General features: G+C 50.1%; 1 protein-coding gene across 2 annotated transcripts in view; it reads left to right on the forward strand.

Moving 5' to 3' along the window:
- Window positions 1–391: 391 nt before the first annotated feature.
- The window catches only part of JAM3 (junctional adhesion molecule 3), a 32,294-nt gene continuing 10,030 nt past the window's right edge, over window positions 392–22,655 (forward strand). For both annotated transcript variants that reach the window (XR_012584090.1, XM_074561349.1), the window contains exon 1: window positions 392–525. Coding sequence is in view for 1 of the 2 variants with exons in the window: in XM_074561349.1 (XP_074417450.1) it covers window positions 477–525 (49 nt within the window). In the remaining variant the exon portion in view is untranslated. The remainder of the gene's footprint in view (window positions 526–22,655) is intronic.

Consider the following 22,655-nt stretch of genomic DNA (forward strand, 5'->3'; position numbering starts at 1 on the left):
GAGGGGGGAACCACCAACTCTAGAGCAAAATTGGGTGGGTTTTGACAACCAAAACCGGTTGCTTTCAAGCTAATTCCCAGCTTTCGCTGCTCAAAAAAACCCATTTAAAGTCTGCCCAGCTTTTTCCTCTGGGTGAATTCCCTCCGCGGGGACGGCGTGTTTCGGGGTGGGCGCCTCTTCCCACCCGCGGGGTGAAGTTTCCCGGGAGGACCGGCGGGATGCGGAGGATGCGGGGGGCTGCGGGCCGGTCCCCCCACCGCCACCCCACCCCACGGAGGACCATCCCCTCCTCGGTCACTCCCCCCTGGTCCCCTCCCCGCGGTGCCAGGCGCCGGGATCCGCGTCTCCCCGCCCGGTTTCCGCGGCGACGGGACCGCGGCACCCCCCGCCCCCGGGGCTCCGCCGGCCGCCCCCCCCGCCGCCGCCCGGGCAGTGCGCAGGCTCGGCGCGGCGGGCTCGGCTCCGCACACCCCATCATGGCGCTGCGGCGGCCGGCCATCCTCCTGCTCCTCCTGCCTCTCCTCGGTGAGTCCCGGACGCGCCGGAGCCGGCCCGGCGGCCAGCGGCGGCGGGGCCGCCTCGCCATCCCCGGCGCCGCGTCCCGGGGCGGCCGCACAGCGGGGAAGGGGGATGCGCTGCCCCCGTCCCCGTCGCGGGCCGGGGGAAGGGGGATGCGATGCCCCGGTGGCGATCCCCGGGAAGGGGTGGGGTGGGGGCGATGCTCTGTCCCGGCTCCGTAGCGGGAGGAGCGCGGGGAGGGATGCGCTGCCCCGACCCTCGGTACCGGGGAGGGGAGGGATGTGGTACCCCCGACCCGTGCTCCTGGGGATGGATGCGGTGCCCCCGACCCTCGGTACCGGGGAGGGATGCGATGCCCCCGACCCTCGGTACTGGGGAGGGATGCGATGCCCCCGACCCTAGGTACCGGGGAGGGATGCGATGCCCCCGACCCTAGGTACCGGGGAGGGATTCGATGCCCCCGACCCTGGGTACCGGGGAGGGATGCGATGCCCCCGACCCTGGGTACCGGGGAGGGATGCGATGCCCCCGACCCTCGCTACCGGGAAGGGGAGGGATGCTGTGCCTCCGACCCCAGGTACCAGGAAGGTATGCGGTGCTCCCGCCCCTTGGTACCGGGGAGGGATGTGGTGCCCCCGACCCGTGGTCCCGCGAAAGGCAGGGATGCGCTGACCCTGACCCCGGGGGGGTGCAGGGACCGGGGATCCTGGGACAAGGAGGCACCGGCTCCCACACCGGGAGCGTGGGAGGGACAAAAGAAGGGGGTAAACCACCCCAAAACTCCAGCTCAGCAAGGAGCGGGTCCAGGGATGAGGGTGCCAGGAATGTGCAGCCTCGGCAGGCAGGCAGGGCGGACACTAGTGCCTATTCAAGACCAGGCACAGGCGCCTATTGTTCCGGGGGCCCCACATGAATGTTTGCAGTTTTAATTGCAAAAACATTTGCTAATTCCACTCAGGAATGAATTTGGGGTCATTTGTTGTCTGGCTATTAATAGTGGGGGGGATTGAGGAGGGGGACAGCAGCCGGTGGGCTTGCATTGCCCTCCCCCTCCGCCGTCTGCCCAGACGGCAGAAGGAGAAAATGGGATGGAGTGGGGTTAGGGTGACAACCAGCAACTGATTACTAAAATAAACGGGGCTGCGCACGCACGCACGTGTGTACAGACACACAAGTAACTTCTTTGGGTCAACTCAAGACTGAAGTGTATTGCAATATTTCAAACAAGTTAATCTAAGGACAAACCAATTCTCCAGTGACTTCAAATAACTTGCAGAGCTTCTTGGGCCTCAAATAAGGGGAGATTTGGGCTTTAGTTACCAAAAACGCGAGCGGAGGGGTGAGACGGTCACTCTGACGCTCCTCTGTGACGAGGAGATGGTTGTCACGCGCTCCAGGGTGTGTTGGTCACTTGCTTTTACTGTGGTTTGTAGCAGAAACAGTTTCAGCAGGAGAAATTGGGAGTGTCCAATTTAGGAACATCGTACAGTCTCCTGGGTGCTAACTCTGGGTTTGGAGGTTCCCTTTGAATGAGAAAAAATGACAGATTTAACGCAACTTTTCCTTACAGTTGGGCTGCAAGGTAGAAATGCACCCCATTTCCTCCCTCTGTTGTGTGAGCAGTGCCTAAGTGGCCTGTTGAATCTGGCCTACAAGATAGCAAGACTGGAAATTAATTAGTTCTGAATTTATTTAGACAGACAGAAGTTGCTAGAAGCAGCCAAACGCCACTAGTTGCACACCTCTGCCTGAGCATATTTATCTGGTGAGTAAACCAAGTGGTAACAGGGTTTGCTCTTCATTTAAATACAAAGGGTTCTGGCCAAATCCAAGTGCCTCATCCTGTTTTCCAGCTGTTTTCAAATTTGGGGTCATAAGCACAGGAGAGTGGGCAAAAGTGAGGTTGAGAATAAAAAAAAAAAAAGGGGTTTCCACTACCTTTGACTTTACGTACCAGGGGCATCCCACTAAGTTAAGGTTACTCTGTCAGCAGTACATAAAATTAAACATGTAATGAAATCTGGAGGGTTGGTGCTGGAGAGAGGGATAGGAGTCAGATCATAAGGATGCGTTTGATGCCAACTGACTACTTGAAAAAAAAAAAAAAGGCAAGAAAGGAAGGTGAGAAAGCTAACAAGATGCAGAGATCCCAATCTATAAGACTCTGACCTGTACGCTTTGGACTATAAGCGTGATTTAGACTATACACTGCCAATTAGACTACAAGCGCTGCGGAGCGGGGATTGCCTCCGCCTGCAGTGTTATTGCCAACATGGACCCTACTCTTCATCACGGCCTTAAAGCATCGCCACGAAGCAGGGGGCAGTGGAGCAGGGAGCGTTCAGTGCATACCCGGCTCTAGGTACCGACAGCATCTAAAGATTCTGCACATCAGGGAAATGCCACGGTCGTAACGATACCAGCGGAAGTTATTGGAATCAGCGGTGGAAAGCGGGGCTTACGATTGCCAACGATGTTACGTCCTACCTTGAGGTCTCTGTTGCGAACTTCCCCGTGGAAACAGGCATTTGGATTTTGAGGATTTCACACGCTGGGCTGAGGGCAGAGCTGTGGAGCCCTTCCCAAAACCCTCAAGTATTTCCTGTTGAAAATAAAACGTGTTGATAACCTCATAGTCCTTGATGGGGAGATACAGCAAGCCCCTGGCACACTGCAGTTTTAAAGCTCAGTGTATTCAAATCTCCCTTTGATTTAATTCTGAGGTTTTGATATGCTGGATTTTGCAAAAGGCTTTTCAAAATCTACAGAGTAGAAGTTCTCGTTTCCTTTTTTTTTTTTTTTTTGTATATATATATATGAAGTCCATCTGTCCCAGCCACCAGCAACTGTTCCGAGTCAGCTGTCAGTGCCAAAAACCACTCAGTGGAAACGTTGTTAGCTCTGTTGCAGTTATGATAAGTTGCTTCTTGGTATTTTCTGATGGGAAGTATTTGCAGTATTGCTTTTCTTTTCAACAGGCAGTAAAAAATCGGGACAAACAGCTTTGAGAGCCAGGCCAAAAGCAGACGCTTAATAACATCTTCAAAAAAATTCTTAGGAAGGGCTTGGTGTTCCTATTTGGGTAAGCAATATCTGGCATCACCACCAAAGAGTGGTTGGACGCACATCTACTTTACAGCTGTTGACAAAGAACGTGACACCAGCACATTCCCTCTTGCTCCAAATACTTCTGAGAATTACTCGGTTACTGAAGCACACGTAGATTCAGAGAGTAAAATGTGTTTTCTTTAGTGAGGAGAAGAGCTGTGGACTGAGATGTTGCTCCGATCGTGAACTTCAGTTCTTTTACTGACCTGTTTGTTTTCCTTCTACACATGGAATTCTGGGTCTCTTGGCCCGCTGCAGCTGGTTTTTCAATTATCTGTCCACACACTGAGGACCTGCACCAGGAACACACGTTGAGTTGCCAAAAAATCACCTAAACAAGTAAATAAAACGGAATGAGCTGCTGCATTTAGCTTCACAAATCAGGACAAAAGCTGCTCTATGTCATGGCTGTGGGTGGGCCTGGGTTCTGCGCCTCCTGCCCGTTTACACCGAGTTTTAGCCATTTCCAAAGGGTAAAACATTGATTAGCCCCCGCTCGCTCCTGCTTTCCTTGCAGCTGACTTGGATTATTATCTAAGTTTCTCTTGCAAATTGCGCTTGCCGCTTTATCATCCTCGGCGATGAGTGTTTGTGTGGTGAAGCAGAACTGGCCTCCCAGTTGTATATTTAGAGCTAATGCTTCACAGTTGATTGCATCAAGCCCTGATGATCCGGAGAAGGTTCGTGAACTCCTTTTCCAGAGCAGGCCTGAAGTGGTGGGAGGGAGTTAGAGCGAGGGGAAAGAATTCCGCAGACCAACAGGATCCCGAGTCCTCAAGAGCCCTTTGCTGCAAAACAAGCGCGTGCATCGCAAACGTGCCCCTCGACAAGATAAAACAACTGCTCCCTGCGTAAAAGCCGGTGGCCTGCTTTGAAACTGCTGTTTATATGAAAAGAGATGAATTCGAGATATAAAATTAATTAGGATAATTACATTCTCAATCTGCCTTCTCTATCAACGGGAATATGCACTGCGCCGTCTTTTTCCAATTGATAAGGGCTGTTTGCCTTCCCTCTGAGCCCCTGGGGAGTATCGTGTTTTTATGAGACACGGGATTAAGACCAAATTCAACCACTAAGTGTCAGTTCCATGTAGTGGAGGCGTAAGGGTGTGTGCCATACAACAAAACCCATTCCTTCAACTGAGTCAGGACGTGGCCTAAGAACCAGTTAATGGCTTTAATTGCACTAATGAATGTTCTGGACACAGTCTTAATTTTCACCCAAAGGGGCTGGATTGCTGTTTGGGTAGGGTTCTGTCAATAGCTGCGCTTGGGGCAGAGGAAATACCTGCTGGGTTGCAGTTCTCAAACTCCCATGGCTGGAAATGAGAGTTTTCAGTTTCAGCAAAATAAACAATAACATGAAAACTGGACTTTTTTTTGGCTGGAAAGCTCAGGTCTCTGTTTGCTTATGACCCTTCAGAGCGCTAACACCCTCCGTATTAACTTGAGATTAGAAGGATTGTTTGGAGAGTTTAATTCTTTTTCTGGAGACTTACCAGGAGAAGAGTACATCTGTGGGGAACAGGACAGCAAGGCACTCCGTGGTCTTCACCAGAACATTGATTTTGGGATAACCCAATTCCTCACAAACTTCTGCTTCTCATTTTAGATAAGTGGAAGTCAAGGAGGCTTGCCCTGGGGATAAACGTTGAAGGAGGTGCATATTAAAGATGTTTCCAGCACAAGAAGGGCCAGCTGAGGGTCTGTTACCCCGTCTTCCTCGGCAGTCGCTAACTTTGATCGCCTTGCTGCGTTTCGTACTGTAAGAAAGCTTTGTGTGGCTCCTGTGCAGGGGTTCAGCTGTCTAACACACGCCTTGGAAGTGCAGAACCAAGACAGCTGCATGATTGAGCCGGTGCCCAGTTCTTATTAGAGCAGCATCCTAAGCCGGGCCTTCAAATTTCATAGCAAAAACACTAAATATGCAAGAAGGGAGGTCTAGAGAGGGTGTTCCTCTGCAGTTCTGAAGCATCTCGTTGAAGCTCCTTCTCTGCTGCGTTGGGTATTGAAATCACTTTCGGTGCGTGTTCCAAACCAGACAACTGGCAGAGAAAGGAGCAGCAGGTGCAGAAGCAAAATGTATAAATGGGAGTTGGCAACAAAAAAAAACAACCAACCAAACCCAAAAATCTCTGCGATTTCCCCTGCTCCCGAGAGCAGAGTTGGGTGGGATTCCCGTGAACTCACCTGCGGGCTGCTGAGAGCTGTCAAACGGGAGTCCAGTCAACACCAACACTGGGCTGGCATTAGCTAATTAAAAAGAAACCCAGCCACATACATGCTGTAACCTGACAGCCCCCAGGTACTTGAGATAAGCTCAAAAAATTAATGGGAATTGTTCTGTCATGCAAGAATCACTTGTCAGTATAAATAATATAATGTATCGGGTTCTGTAGTGCCCCTCGTGGGATGGAGCACAGGGCTTAACAGAGTCAGTTACAAGGGGAAATGAAGGTTTCAGCGCAGCAATAGATGAAGTAGATGAAATTAAATTGTGTTTAGATAATGCTCAAGGTTTTCTTTTTTTTTTTTTAAAGTCATAAATCCCAGGGATTTTCAGAGTTAAAGCCAGAGCACACTCTAACCTAGTCCCGCCAACGTACCTGATTATTGCAACACAAATGTAAGATCAGCGGGTTTTTAAGAGTCCTCTTAATTCATTTGGGCACAGCTGGCTCATTTGAAGACACTGAGCTTTGAAACTGCGGCGTGCCAGGGACTTACTGTAGCTCAGGCATGTGGCTAAAAGGTAGCGGTTGAACAATGTTCAGCAGTATTTCAAGATTTTTAATCACACTATTAAAAATAGATTTTGGTGGCCTAGGTAAGATTTTCTGCTGAGCTGGAGAAATCCGCTGAAATCTAAGGGGATTTGTTGCCGTTATTAGGCTGTTTCTAATGCCCATGGCCTCTGCTGAAAATCCCCACCTTAATAAACTTGGGGACAATTCTTTATATGAGTGGCCAGCATTATAACCAGGAAGTCCTTCAATGGGTGCTGAAGGAGCCCGTAATATCCTGCATATCCAACGTATTTGTGTTTCATTAGCAATAAGGAATTAGACTGGCAAACAATGCCATGAAAGAGAGCTGTTTTGGGAATCCAAGCTTACCTTTCAGCAGTGCTCTGCACAGCAGTCCTGCTTTTCATTCCCAGTAGGAAGGTTCCTGCCGCTTTATGTCTCTCCGGGGCGGCTGTGTGCTCTCTCAGACCTGCTCGAGTGGAATCGCTTGCGTAGCTGAGGACTTAATGATTTTGTACAAGTCCCTGCTTGATCTTTTAGGCCAGATCAGCCAGGGAGACAATATTTTCATTTTGTTAGGATGCTATCCTTGGAAAACAAAGGTCTTGCTAGATGTTACTGCTTTTACCTGCATTACAGTAGCGTGTACGGCTTCTGTTCACCGATCGGTGTCTGTCTGGAAAAAAAAAGAAAAGAAAAAGAAAAAACTCACTATCCCAATTTGTGTCCTTGCTCAATGAAAGCTACCCAAAAGAGTAATTCATCGCGCTATTGGGCTGCCATAAAGATGAGGAGCATTCCTGAGAGTATTGGATGATAATGGCTGCATGAGCAGCCCTTGAATCACAGCAGTGGAAAGAAGCGGGTGTCCACAGGCAGGGCAGCGTCTACCACACACCCCGAGGATCCATTAAGGAGATTGCGGCCTGCTAATGGACTTCCTCCTGAGGCGCCCTGGCTGCTAACCCTCTCCCGAATGATTTCCGGGAGCTTACACAGTTAACGGCAGGGAAGGTGTTGCAAAGTCCTGCAGTTCTTGCTGCTTCTGTAAAACAGCTTTTATCCCCTCAGAGGATCTTATCAGCTGTTTTTAATAGACACCTAAATCTTTGCTTTCATCTTTTTCTTCTGCATTGATCTCCGCAAAAGCCCAAAGGAAAATATTTCTTTATACCCACCATGTTGTTTGGAGTTAGTTATTTTTAGAGCCCGGAAAACATCGGCTTTGCAGTAGTGAGGTGCTCTGCATCAGTAACACACCTTAGAAGGGGAAGTCCCAGCTCCGTGCACCGCAGCCGTTTGTCCCTCTGGACCAGCCCTGACTTCCCCGGCTGGTGGGAGTCCCCCATCCTGGGAAGAGTGGGTTGTTTTTGTTGAGTGTTGAGATACCACCAACCAAAATGGAAGGAGTAATACACAACCCCCTGTTAGTGTGAGTGATCCTGAGCAGGACTGGATACATGTCACGAAACAGGATACCTTCAACCACCATGGATCTCCTCGTGGCACCTACAGCAGAGGAGGTGCTGGTTTCTTCCCCTCTTTGGGCTTAGCTACTCTGCTGAGATTGCACGTAGCGTACATCGACGGGGCTGGTCTGATTTCTCAGGGAGCAAGGAGGCAATGGCTTATCTCATTTCTCATGCACAAACAAATAGCTATTAGTTGGCTACAGCTTGGTCAGTGCTGATGGAGTTGCCTTTGAACTGGCGATCTGGAGATGAAAGGCAGAGCACCTTGTAATCGCCTCCCCAGTCTCATGGGTTCTCCCTCAAGCAGAACTCGCTATTTGAGTCTGTGAGCATCTGTATATATCTGGTGTTTTCCCTTAATTTTGGCCAGTTTTCAACACCCCATAAATAACAGGGCAGCGCGGAGCTCTGCCTGCCAAAGCTGCCTTGTGCCTGCCGGAGGGGAGGTTAAACCAGGTACTAACTTCTCTCTTCTTCCATCAAAAATGCTCTGGTGGGCCTGGCCAACACACAGCTGTCCTCACCCGCAGGCACTGCATGCTCTTCCCACACAACAGGGCAAGATAAGCCCTTTGAAGTCTGCATTGGGGCGGGCAGCAGCTTCTAAGGCACTGGGGTACCCCCCTCTCCCAGCTGCCAACTGCGCCTTGAGTTCTCCAAGCCAACAGCTGAGCTAGGATCGGGGCTGATAAGTCCGCAGCGCTGGATCGCTGGGGCTTTGCCAGGGGACAGAGGGGACTCCAGATTCCAGTTTGTTTGCGGGGCTTTGCGAGCATGGGAGGGCTCGGGGGCTTTTTCCCCGACGTTGCGCCAAGGCGTGCTCATCACCCACCAGCAGCCCGCTGTCGGTCAACAATAGCGATTGTTCTTCTCGCCCCGGGAGGCTCCTGGTGTTCTGCTGCAAGCTCCTTGATCCTCCTCTTTCTGCAAATATTTGGAACGGATCCTGCTTGGCCGTTTTGACAGTTTGACTCAGCTATTAAATGACAAAGGCAAGCTGGATCCAGGTTCACCGTGATAACAAGTAGCTCTGCAAAGAGGGGAGGTGAGGGTCAAATTCAGGGATGAGGCAGCAGAGCAGGCTCTGTGGGAGAAACACAGAGGATGTGCGGTGACCTGGGCTTAACTGGTGGAGCTGGAGCTGGGTCGCATGCACCAGTTCTGCCTGCAGCATGTAAGGGGATCCCTCCCTAACCTTGGCTGTAACACTGCACTGTCTCGAGGAGAGCGTGTTTTTGGAGCTTCTTGTGGTCTAGTGACAAACATGTCATAATTCTGGCTGCTTAAATATTTCCCAAGAGCTTTTCAATTCCTGGCTCATCCTCGGTCACTTCTGAGGCACACATGCCACACATCTCACATCTGTCACTCAGCTTCACATTCTGGACGTGAGGCAAAGTCTTTCTTTGCTACAAAGGCTTCCCTCTTTTCCTCCCTCCCTGGTTTCCTTTGGTATCTGCGTTCCTCATTGAGAAGCAGTAGCTCCTTCAAAGAAATTCGAGGGAACCCATTTGCAGAATTTACAGCTGCTTCCCCAGGCTTGAGTGTCCTCCTCTTTAGCAGCAAGCTGTTAAGCATGTTCTTAAGTGGGAAGATAAGTGGTGTTACGATCCTTTCATCTTCTGGTTCAGAGCAGGCTGGAGATAACTGATAAGGGGATGACAGCAAGGAAGATGCATAGGCACCTTTGGATTTAATTCCTACTTTGCAAGGCAGTCTTTAAAGCACATCTCTGGTGGGAACACAGGCTGGTAAAATAAAGCTGGTCCTTCCTTTCTCAGCATATGTCTTTTCCTCATGTCTCTGAGGCAGATCCTCTGTCTGTGCCAGCAGAGCCGGTGCAGAATGAGCTACGTTCTCCATTTCAGAGCTCTCCTTCTGGTGCTGACATTCGAGGGACTTGGCTTGAGTTGTCTCTAGACACTGTTTCGGCTGGTGATTTCATTTCCACGTTTCTTTTTTTACAGCAGCCCTTTGTGGATTTGAGCTGTACCTTAAACAGGGCTGCATTTGCAGTATGGGAGTAGCAGTCTCGCACATGATGGGCAAAGATGCATTCCTCTGCAAGGATCTGTAAGAGAGCACACATCAGTGACAGCTTCACGTGGGTGGGAGTCTTTCGACTGCTCTTGAACAGACCCTGCATTCAGTTCCAGAATTCCTGGTTTAGTCCCTCGTCTGCTGGCTGAAACAGGTGGCAGCCACATGCCTGTAAGGGTCTTTATTGGGGGTGGTCTTCGAGGTCAGCTGTATCCAGCCCACATTCCAGCTGAGTCCCTGTACCTCATCTTCTGGCCTAGCTGGCTCTGGGCCATCCAGCCCAGAGGTTCCTAACCACAGTACACGCGCTGCTTGTCGAAAACAAACCACCTCAAAGAAACGTGTCTGTGGCCCGAGCCTGTGCCAGCCTGCTGCATTTTCCTCCAAGGAAACGGGAAAAGTGGTTTGGGCAGAACATGTCAAAACACTATAGACGTGGTGCTGAGGGACATGGTTTAGTGATGGACTTGGCAGTGCTAGGTTAATGGTTGGACTTGATCTTAAAGGTCTTTTCCAACTTAAACGATTCTGTGATTCTATGAAAAGCTTAACAACGCCTCCGTGGCACACACGCTGCCTGGTGTGGCAGAGAGCTGTTGCTCATCCCACCTCCACGTGAGAGGAGACAGCACCCGCGCCACTCCGATACGTGGCAGGAGAGGCTGCCTGCACGGTAGGACGTACCACAGTCTCTGCTGGTAGCACCGGCAGCTGCGGGGGTGAAGTTCGTGAGCTGCTGGGGACGCTACACCTGGGAACATAGTAAAAGTTGAGCTATTGCAGGGCTTTGGCACAGTTTGCGAGCAAGCACGATCCAGAGGAGACAATGCCTACTGCTCTGAGAAGACCTCATCCAGGTGCTGCTCGTGAGGGGGCTTCAAAGGAGCCCTAGCGAGAGCCAGGCTGTTTGCAAGCGCCTCCTCCGGTCTCTGCTGTTGTGTTAAACAGAGACTTCTGCTGCCGGCGCTCTGCCTGCTCTACGTGGTGGCAAGATGAGGCTACAGACCTTCCCGTAACAACCCCCTGTTTATCTGCCTGGCAAGCCTCCCCTCTGCTTTAGCTGGGGAGCTGCTGCATAGCTGAGCGGTGCCGGCTCTTCCGCCCTAAGAGCTCTTGCATCACAGCCCAAAGCGTGATAGAGGCTGGAGCCTGCCCCCTCAAATCAGCCCCCGGTGCCTCTGCACCTCGCTGTTACTCAGCATTTTTCACTGACAGGGAATTAAGTAGGATTTCTAGGTCATTGTGGGCCTGTCAGGAGGAATCGTCTCCTGTAGACCTCATTACCAAGGCTTTCTGCAATGCCAGACTTCAGAACAATTGCAGCCTGGTCCCCTAAACACTGACTAATGAGACAGAGCTGTTAGCAGCAGTTTGCTAAATAAAGGCTGTTTCTGCCTGAGACAGAATAAAACCAGACTGGATTTTCTTAGCTGTCTCTCACACAGAAGGTATTTCAAAGGACCCTTATTAAAATAATGAGCTAGATGTTGCTCTTGTGGTGGCTGCATACGGTCAGTGCCTGATGCTAGTGCCAGGCGCTTCCCCAAAGCAGTGACTTCAAGTAACTCGAGCACAAGTGACCTAAAAACCTCTCCGGCTCCCTTGGTTTCAAGGTATCTTGAACATTTACCTGAGCTCCTGTGACTTTGTCGTGCTCTGATAGTGACTTGCTGCCTCACAGTGGACAAGCTGCTTGTAGTTCTCAGTGACCTCCATGTCCTTGGAAGATTTTCTTTGATCTCTGGGCGGTAGCAAAGCTTGCTCAGCCTTCCTGCGCGTGGCTTTGGAAAGGTAAGGGATCCAGCATCGGGGCAGGTGGGACAAGTGGGACTGCCGAGGGGACCGCCTTGTACGGCTGCTTTTGAGAGGAGCTGGAGGTTTGCGGATTGCTGAGAGGAGGCGGGTGAGATTTCTGCTTCTACCTGGATGCTGAGTAGAGGGGACACAGCCCCCACTTGAGCAGTCTGAGGCCACTTAATGTCTGTTGATGTTCCTGTAATGAGGTTTGTCATCCTACCTCTCTTCCTGTTATCAGAAGGGCTTGGATTATAGATGCACTCTGAAGCACGATGGGATGGGTCTGAGGGCCTCTGGCTGGAGCAGGCACAGGAGAGCTGGGGGTTATTACTTGGCCAGTTCGCAGGTTTGTTTGAAGTGGTGCTTTGATGTGGCAATGGGAGTCCATGGAAGGTAAATGGTGTCTAGACAGGTTTTTCTCACTCTCTGTTGTTGTCTCTGAAGCAACAGAAACGGTGCCAAACAGGCTGAACGGCTCCAGGATGCGAGGAGCACAGCTATTTCTAGAAAGATGGAACAATGGTTCTTCAGGAGCAGGGCTATTTCTAGGAAGACGGAACAATGGTTCTTCAGGAGAATCCAAGCCAGCTCTCGCTGAACCTTTGCCGAACCTCCTGCAGATGGAAGTGCTTCTCTCTGTGCCCCACGCGCTGCCTGAAGCAGTGAATTGCAGCTAGATGCTAGTAAGAGCGAGCAAGGGGAAGTCCAAGAGGTGGCCGGTGTGTTTCCAGGTGAGCTGGCACGCAGAGAGGTACAGGAGAGGTCCATTAACCAGGGCTCTGGCTGGCAGAGTTGGGAATCCAGGAGGTCAGTCGATTTCCGCAGCATTCAGAGAGGGATCAGGCTGGCGCCAGCAGTAGTGTGCTGAGAAAAGGCTTCCTCGCTTTGGCTAGCTGGACGCTGCCAGGGTTTGCCCAGCAGAGCTGGCCTGCCTGCCCAGTAACAACTGTAGCCAGTGGTTCAGCTGCACTGGGAGGGAAAGAAAAGGCAGGCCGTGATCTAGAGAGACTTGTCGCTGGCTGGCAAGCTGTGCTGTCAGCGCTGTCTTGGCTCTGATGTGCCATCTCCCCCAGGCTGTTTGGGAGGGGAAGTGGAGACGGCATTCAAATGCCTATTGTCTGTCCTTCAGCTGGGAGCAGAGCCAGCCCAGAGCGCGGCTCTGGCAGCATCCGATACAGGGGGCAGATGTTAGGGGAAACATACTCATCCGTAAAACGCTGTCGCTGGGATTTCCAAAGGAGCCTCAAAGGTTAAGTGCCCATGTGTTGGAATGTGTACAATGAAGGTCAAGAGAGAAATCCTGGGCTCCTGGGATTCCTGCTGGGCTTGGGGAAGCATTTTGAAGGTAGCGCTTGCCACTGGGACAAGACCGCATACAGCATCTGTGGGTCATCCAGGTGACTGCTATTCTCGGCTCCATTTGTTTAAGCTGGGGAGAAGGGCAAAGCCACACACAGTGCCAAATTTCATCTCATGGGGGCCTTCAGAGGTGCGCGATTGAGTTCAGCTTGGCTCCCCTCTCCTGTAGCCAGCTGCCAACTTCTGCAAGCATGAGCTGAAAAGCCGAGTATTTCCTGACCCTGCCTGTCCTCTCCCTTCACCCCTGCCAAAGTAGGGCTCGGCCACAGGTTTCAAGCCGAGCTGGAAACTTGGCACTGAGGCAAGGAGCAGAAAAGAGCCCAGCTTGCTCTCCAGTGTCTGGGTTGGCTTCTGCACTGCTGTGGGGAGTACAAATATGTTCCCAATCTGTTTGCTTCACTGACATGACTCCAAGACACACAGGCAACAGATACGCTGACCAAGAAGGGGCCATTGTTAGAGGGACCTTCTTGACTGTGGCTCTGCTGTAACCGCCCGCCCGCCGCTGCTCTCCAGCGCTGGACTGCAGCCTTCCCCGCGCTTCATTCACAGGATGCAGAGCGCTCGATCCTCTTGGGTCCTCCAGCTTTAACTGCACATTAGCCCAGACAAGCCAGGGGTTCATTCCGGTTTTGCTCAATTTGTCTGTCCATGTGGCCTGATCTGGCCTTTTGATTTACTTGCCCATCTCTGGCAGGCAGGTATTAAATCAAGCTGCAGATAAAAGAAGTTACAAGCGTTGCTTCCCTGTGAACCGCCCCAGACGTTCACTGACACATTGCTAATTGCACTTAGGCAGACAGCCTGAGCAGACGCATCGCTTGCTCTGTGCTGGAGGCTGAGCAGCGAGGAGCCAGGGGAAGGGAGTGATGGACTGATGGACAGGTTAGCGTTTTGGCTAAGGAGGAATAAGGGCCCCAAGAAAACCAAAGAAGAGGAAGGGAGTTACCTCATTTGTTTCCAGCAGCCAAAGCAGGGTTGTCCCCTGAGAGGTGTTTCCTTAAGCTTTATCCAGTCCGATTTTAGTTGCAATTTTTATGAACAATAAAGGCTTCCACGGTTTCCCTCGGAGGAACTGGAATGAAGCCAAATAGATTTTAGTGCTGAGAAGCAGATCCTGTTATTAATGTCAACCTAATCATTTCTTTCTATCTCCTTCCCACCTTCTTTGCCACTCATGCTCCTAAAAAGCCTGCAGGTGGTTATCAAGTCCGGTCCACCCTCTTCTTCAGCTGCTTCTGAAATGGCAGACCAGGCTGCAGCCTCCCCTGGCTTTTGGGGTCTGGGAGAGCATTTAATCACCAGGCTGGTGGGGCGACTGTCCCCCATGCCTCAGGAGAGACCTGGCAGCACGACACGTGAACCCCGAAGCCGGCAGGACAGTGAAACAGAGCTGAGCTAAACTGGGGAGCAGCTCCTGCTGCTGGGCTTGTGTCTCTCTGGGAAAAGGGCCTCTGACCAGGACTCAACTGGGAGCATTCGTCTGAGAAAATTCTCTGCTAAAAATAGCAGCAGGAGATGTTTAAGGAGAAAAACAAGTCAGGGTCTGGGAGAAGTTAGTTCCCAGATATGTGGCTAATTCAACTCCCCCAGGACAAGTAATCTTTTAACTCCTCCATGCCAGGGCTCGTTTCTGCTCTATTAAATGAGCTTGCCTTGGTCGGGAATCCAGGTTGGGACAAGCCAGAATGGCTTTCGTCCTCACTCTTTGCTCTGACATGGCATTATGTTCCTCCTTCTTCCCCTGCTTATTTACGCCAGGATCTTCCTAATAGCGCTGTACGTCAAGCTTTTCATCTTTATCTGTCTGTGACTTCATTTGGGCTCCCTTTAATTCCCGATGTGCTTCCTAAGGAAATAATCTCTATTGAACCCTGCAGCGCAACTCCCTCTGCAGGTCTGCAGCCCACACTCAGGCTGATGTTAACAAGGTAAGTCTTTTCAGATCTGTTTGCATGATTCAGGGCCGCCCCTAGAACCATGTTCGCCCAACTCACATGTCTTCAGGCCTGCACACGGGTCGCGCAGCTTTCTGCTGAACGCCTTTTTCCCTTGTAGATCTGCATCCTTTGTTCTGACAGATTCACTGCAAAGCTTCAAAGCTGCCTCACAGAAGACGGCCCCACCTCTCCAGCGCGCAATGACGGCAGTAGTTTCACAGGCTCTTGGTCGCACGCTCATAGGCAGATGTGAATGTTCCCTTGGTGCCTGCAGTCAGTCTCTTGCAACGTTCATTTGTACATGTTTTGTGCGACGCATTAGCTAGGCAGTTGTGTTTTATACACAAGGCTAGAATTATATACACAAAAAAGAGACAAAAATGATACTGTAAAATCGGAAAAAATGCTCTTAAAAAGAAGAGAGTTGTTTTCAGTCTTGTCATAAATGATTTCTCTGTGTGCTTGCTCACGCCCTCTCCCGTTCCCATCCCTAGCCTACTCTCAGCTCTTGGCTCTGATGACTACTGCTCTCTTCCCAACTCCCATTTTCCACAGGAAGATGACATGGTTGGTCTCTGATAAGCAGAACTTCAGATCTGTGTTTTGTTGGTCAAGCTATAGGCTGGAGGAGAACGGAGGATCAAGAGATTAGAGTCACAGACAGAGGAATAGAGGATTATAGGCTAAAACCCTGCGAGTCTCTGTATTGATGGTTGGGACGCAGCCAGACACTAAAGAGTATTGCAAAGCCTGGTGCTGATAGCATATCCGCTTATTTCCTGTCTTTGCATTTCAGGCAGCTTTTTGATATATGTGTCCTCATCAAAAGCCAGGGTCAAGCAGGTACTGAGCATCCTAGCTCCTGTCGAAGTCAAATACCTGCTGAGATCAAGTCTGTGCCTTGGCTGGCGCTCAGCCTGGAAAACGTCACTTTGGCTTATGAAATTCTCAGCAATCCTTGAGTCAAATTCCCACACAAGACAAAAATAAAGGAACTTGCCCCTTTTCCCCGTACGGTTCATTCTGCCTCCCTGCTCCTGGCCATAGATCCGTGCCACGTCTCACTGACTTGACTCTGCCCTGGAGACTTCCCTTGGCATCTGTCTGCTGCAGTGATAGCCCTGCCGGGAGGAAGGGAGAGGACAGGAGGAAGACCGTTGCCCCTGGCTCTTATCACAGTTATCTGCTGGTTCACTCCCACTTTGCACTAATTTGGTATCAGCATCTGCCACTTTTGGGAGGAAAGGGACTTGCTGAAGTGAGAAATAACGTAGGATGTGCCTGTATGGCAATTCTTGGGGCTGGCTAGGGAAACAATGGAAGGCAAGTGGGAATAGGCAGGAAGGGTTGGTTTCAAATCTGCCCTGTGCAAATATTCCCACTTCTCTTCAGTGCTCACCATTTTTGTTCTTGGCCTCTACTTTTGCTGTTGCAAGACACTCTCGTCCGGTGAGCAGATCACAGAGCTGTATATCCACTGCCGGCTGAGATAGTGTGGTTCTTACCCTTCCTGTGACTTCCCATTCCTCAGTTTTTCCCTCCAGTGAACTGGAACTGTACATCTGTACTGAATTGCAGGGGCCACTGAAATTGAAGGGTCTGAGGCTTAACTGACAAATGCACAGCACTTTAACAGGTGAAAGCGATCACGGGGAAACACTGCGTGTGAGAACCTCAGCAGACACCCAGGGGCCCAGGCAGTGGCATTCCTTGGGTTTTCATGCCCTAAAGCAGGGGTGGGGATGAGCTGGCCTCCTGAGATCCCCTCATGTCCCATTTTCTGTGAATGCACTCCTTTTCACGGTCCGTATTGGCTGCGAGCCAGACCAGTTTGAAGACGTAATTATGCTGTCCATTTGTTAATGAAAATAGCAAGAACAGCGCTCAGTACTATGTGACTGTTTTGATACAGTCCTAGCCAAGTGATCTGTAATTGTTTCCTTGTTGCCTTATTTCTCTTCTGGCTTTTGCCAGAGACTCGGTGCAGAGGCAATTAGAGGCTCTCCTGCCTAACGGCCTTCCCTCAGAGCCACACAGCAAGGCCACCTGCCCCTGTTTTTTGCTCCTGGAGAGCCAGCGTTAACATTGCAAGCCCAAAGCATCTGTGTAAGGGGCTTGACCTTGGAGCCCAGTAGCAAGGCAAAATTAATGATCTGGGCAGGACGTAATCCCCCGGTTAGTGGTATCTAACGCAACGCAGAAGGTTCGTGCCCTAGTCCCTGTTGCTTACCCAAGGAAAGTGAGACTTTCAGTTCAGCCTCGCGTTTCTTTCTTGGGAAGGGAGAAGCAATTCAGGAATGCAAAGGCTGGTAATAACAGCCTCTTCTCGGCACAGCTTTCCTATTCATGTTTCCTCTCTGTTCCTTCTCCATTACCCTTCATCCCAGATTTTGAGGGGCAAATTCTAACTCTTTCCATCTTTTCTTTAGGCTGAATATGGCCTGAAATGCATTACAGAAAGAGATGCAATCTGACATGCTGGAAACTCCCTAGCCCTTGCTGCTTCCATCTTAATCTCTTCTAAGTATTAGGTATTAGTCATCCACCCAAGTATTACCTCCTTCCCGTCTTGCACGTACATTCAGTCCTTCCAGGAGAAGGGCCAGGAGCAGGGTATGAGCTTGGGAAAAAAGAGCTAGGAGCAGATCATGCACAGATTAAGATGTTGGGCAAGGCACGTACAGCCATGTCTGCGAAGTATTAAATGCCCATCTTCCCCTTGATGTCAACAGCAGATAGATACCTTTGCGGAGCTGGCTCTTGGTCTCTCGAGCCATGTCTGTTCTGATGGGTGAAAAGCTATTTCAATAACATGGGCTAAGTGTGCTAGGCCCTTCAACCTGGGAGCTTTCTCCCCAGGTTGCCAGCCATCGGCTCAGCTCTGGCTCTCTTCTAAAGCATCTGTGCTCCTTTAGGGAGAGCGGAGCATGAGAATCTGCTGGTGGACTAGGTCCAAGCTCAACATGTCCAGCCAGGAGCTCAGATTTGTGCTAAGACCGTGAGTAAGCATGAACTCCTCCTGTTCAGACAGCTCTGGAGCATGGCTCATGATGCCTCCTCCCAGCATGGGCCTAAGGATTTGCAAAGTGGGTGGCGTGCACATCTGATCTTGAGCATAGGTTGTCTCTTTTTTGTGAAGGTGCAGATATGCAAGGGCTTCATATCTCATCTCTAAACACGCTGCAATGCCATAAGCAAAACAAAAACCAAAGATTGTGAAATTCTTACCTCCAGAAGCCCTTGTCAGATGGATATTTGAGCCGGCGTGTCTGCAGCTGCATCCCAACGTGACGAAACCAAACTTTGAGAAACCATCAGACCACTGTGCGGTCTTCACCAGGCAATGCCTACACTTCCCTCCCTGCATGGGAGAGAGGAGGAATATTAGCTGCAGAAGGAGACTGCTTTGCAGAGAGGTTTTTGTCTTAGGAGGGCTCCACATCTCCTTGATAGCAACCTGTTTCACTGCTGGGTGTGGATGTGTAAGCTGCGTGTATACCAATGGCTTTGCTGTCTAATTAGGAGGTAGAACAGTAAATCCTCCTGTCCAAAAGAGGGGAAAGAAGGAAAAAAGACTGTGTGCATGGCCTGGATACTAATGCGCCTTCTCTGCAGCAAATAGTCAGGTCTTTAAGGTTGCACTTTAAATCGGGAGATTTAAACAGTTGAAGATTTCGTTCCAGAACTGTATGTACCCTGTTAGCACACAGGCATCTCCCTGCCTTCTCTAGTGGTGAGCAGGAAGAGAGTGAATTAAGAGCAAAATCTGAAATTCTTACATCTTCAGATGAAAGCAAATAGTCAATGGTCTTCCACACAGCTTTGTCCTGTGGGGTCCTGGTCCTGCTGAGACCACCAGAGATTCCTTTATTACCAGCATTTCAGAAGAAACGAGTGCCATCAGCAAGCTACCTAAGAGAGGAGAAAAGCAAAAGCCAGAACCATGTGGAATGCCAGACACCGCTCTGTAATGCTGCATTTGCCTTCTCTAGGTTAATTATGCTCCATAGTGCCTGCCCAGGCGGGCACATCTCCTCTGTTTGTAGGTGTCTGTCAGAGAGTTGGTGCCCTTTTAACCAAGTGGTACAAGCCACGCATCTAAAATAAGTCACGCTGGTTTACGATAGCTGGTAAAAATAAAGCCTTACTAGCACAAGCAGCTATAACAGCACAGAGGATTTACAACGGGGTGGGTTTTTTTCCAGGGTGGGCTGGCCACAGTCTGGTGATGGCCTTTTTATAACCGTTATCAGCTCCCACACAGACCAGGTCCATCTGTTACTTAATTTGGACGGAGACACTCCTAAGCTTTTGTTCGCTAATCTCTCGCTGCACATCTACATTGTTCTCTTGCAGGGCAGCCCACCCCGGAGTCAGGCTTGGCTTGCTGATCTCAGGAGAGGCGCCATGGAAAACTGGAATAAAAGAAAGGCTCAATGTCTGGACACTTGACCAGCAAGGTCCACCTGCCTGCTCCCTCGTATCAGCTGGGGGGGGAGGCTTTTAACCCACAACTTGGGTGCCAGAGCGAACATACAGCCAGGTCCTTGGACTGGAGGCAAGGGTTGAAAGTTAAGACTGAGCACTACAAAGAAAAATCCTCCTGACTGCATCTAATGGCATAGGATGGGTTTTTTCAAACAGATTTATGAGAGCTGTCACTTTAGAAAGACACCTAAAAATGTAAATGAGGATCAACAGGATGCCTAATTCCCACTGGAATTCAATAAGAATGAGGTACGCCATTCATTCCCTGCCCACGCATTTTGCACCCTTTATAAATCCAGTCTTTATATATCACAATTGCATTTAAGTCCCTTAAGGTATTCCCAAAATCCCAGCCGAGGACAGCTGGACAAAAAAACCCCAAAATCTTACCAGTGCCAGAGTGGGCTAGACATTTTTTGGTATCTCATTGCAACACCATGCCGTGTTGCCTGTCCCACACCACCCTGTCTGCACTGGCACAAGCTGCATTGTGGAATCACAGTGGGATGCACTGGGGATAGAGAGGAGGGAGGATAAAGAGCCTGAAGCACTGAGAGACAAAGGGATGGATATTTCGAGGTGCAGATGGTCGGATGTTTCTGAAAGTCAGGGCTTATGGCGATTTCCTCAAAATAAGCTGACGGCAGAAACCTGGCCTCCCTCTTCCTTGTCTTATCCACTCCAGAGCTGTGTGGCTTCCTCTGCTCTTCCTCGGGAGGTTTCTCTCACATTTAACAGTTGGCTTCCTCCCTGCCGCATACACACAACACTTCTACGGCAGGGACAGTCCCGGGGTCAAGTGGGCTGCCCTTAACAACAATGCTCGTCTCCTGCCTGCTGCTCCAGTCCTTTCTGCTGCACTGCCCTTGTCACCGTTTATTTTCACTCCAGCTCATGGCATTGAGCTCTAGCGGGCATCTCCAAACGGGCAGCCCTAAACGTGCTGACGGGCAGAGGGTTCAGCTACCGTGTTTCTAACACCTAACAATATATCGCTGTCTCTCGGTAGCACTCCTGCTACACAGAGTAACCATCCAGAAAGCGAAGGTTCTTAGCAAGACATGTGGTTTATAGCAGCGTTCCCACATGGCTTAGATGCATTTTGAATTGCAAATCAAGCAACGGCTTAGTGATGATGGACACCTCAAGCAAGGCATATTTTTGTTGCTTTAGTGGGCAGGTGTTTAAATACAGCTGCATGGTTTTTTACTGCTTGTGCCTGACAGTGCATTAACTAAAATTACCGTATCAGATAACTGCAGTGTCGGCAAAGCAGCATTGAATGATATTGCAGCATGGACTGTTGGCAGCAACTGACTTAAATGTTTCCTGGTCATCCGTCTTACCTTGCCTATAATACTTGAGGAGTACCTCACCTCTTCTTCAAATTTCTGCCTAGAGTCCTTAAACAGAGAAGAGATTGGGGTGGAAGGAGCTGGAAGCTCAGACCGCACCTAAAACCCGGTACAAAGAGAGGAGATTTAACACAGCCTAGTTGCCTATAAAGCTGCTAGGTTTTTTTTTCCGAAAGTGTGGTTTTGGTGTAGCATTTTAACATGATTCAGATAACATGAGTCACAGTAACAAGCATGGGCTGGATCTCCTTAGCTGAGAGAAGTGCCATAAGAATATGCTGTAGACTTCGCTGCCTTGTCCTGGATTCTATTTTGGAGAACTGATGGCATTTGGGATTCAACCATATGTCTGCCTGAGTCTCTAGCACATACAGATCTGGTAGGTATTCGGAGATGTAGCACATACAGATCTGGTAAGTGTGTGTGTTGTGGCATAAATCCTGCTCTGGAAAGGAACGCAGGTCTGTGCCCGGCTTTCTCCGAATCCTGGGTGCTGAGGCCTTTGAAGTGAGATTTACATAACATAAAACCTTTGCTGCTTATTTGCACCGGGCTGAAAGAGGCCTAAAGGAACATCTTTGGAACACTCTTTTTAAAAGTCACCACTAATGATGATTTAACACGCAAAACGAAGCAACCCAGAAGTGCGGTCGCCTTGTGGACAACAGGGAAAATGTGACGTGGCGCAGGTGCCCAGGCTCCCTGAACAGGAGAGTGCGGACAGCTGGGGAGCACTGGCTTGGTGCAGATTCCTCCAGCCCCTTGGTGAGCGAGATACCCAAAGTAATGCTAAGAAGAGCTATAAAGGTGTTCTGCTCCTGCTTTGCCCCCCCTGGGGTTTTGGTTTGCTCCCTGCATAGCTGTAGCCTTCTTGGTATTTAGAACATGCTGCTTGCAGTATTCTTGTGCCACACGCAGAAGAATAAATCTGCCTTAGCAGTGATTTAAGTAGCCACGCTGATCTCTGCCCACAGTCGATGCACGTAATAATGTCAGAACCTCTCGCACGGTCTCCAAGGACTCCAGCTTCTGTCTAAAATTTGTTGTCATCCTGCTTTGTGCCCGAGGGGTAGACCTAAATCTCTTCTGTTTAGTGGGTGGGGAAAAAACCTGCTGTGAACCATTTCCGAGAAATGAGTCGGGGCTGGAGTTTGATGGAGTCCCACTGTCTTGAGGTGAATACTTCTGGGGTCGTAACTCCTTCAGAGTAACACAACATTGGGGTATTACTATCTCCATCTTCAACTGAACTTACATTGTAGCTACACTACTGCACTAGGACCGATACCATCCTATCTACTTGATGGCACATAATTTTTCTGAAAAAAGATCTTGTGTAAACAGGAATGTATAACAAAAAGCAAACGGGTGCATCAAGTTTCCTTTAAGCAACAAGGAACCTTTGCCACATGCCTTTCCCTCCCCCATCTTTCTCTAACATTTCCAAAAGGAAGATTTATGGGATAGTACAGACCAGATGGGCACTGTGCAAGCTGTCTTCTTCAGCTCTTCTCTCTGTAGTCATCTGCTACTTCAGGTCTCGGAAGAAAGCTGTTTGTAGAAGCGTCTTTGTAACGCAGTTCCCCGATGAAGGAGGCTGCTGTCTCTGAAAAAAGCAGAACCTACAACTTCTTCCCTTTTGAAAGCTGGGCCAAACGCATTATCAGAGCCAGCTGTCCCACACAGGAGGCCAACCAGGATCTCCACAGTTAAGCTGAGTGCTCAGGCCTGGGCCCTCAAGAAAAGTCCTCTTGGTTCCAGCAGCAGGAACCTCACAGCAGAAGCAATCAAATGCCTTGTTTGTATGAAGTGCCCCACACTAGTCTTG

This window comes from Larus michahellis, chromosome 17, assembly GCF_964199755.1.
Source record: "Larus michahellis chromosome 17, bLarMic1.1, whole genome shotgun sequence".
NCBI lineage: Eukaryota > Metazoa > Chordata > Aves > Charadriiformes > Laridae > Larus > Larus michahellis.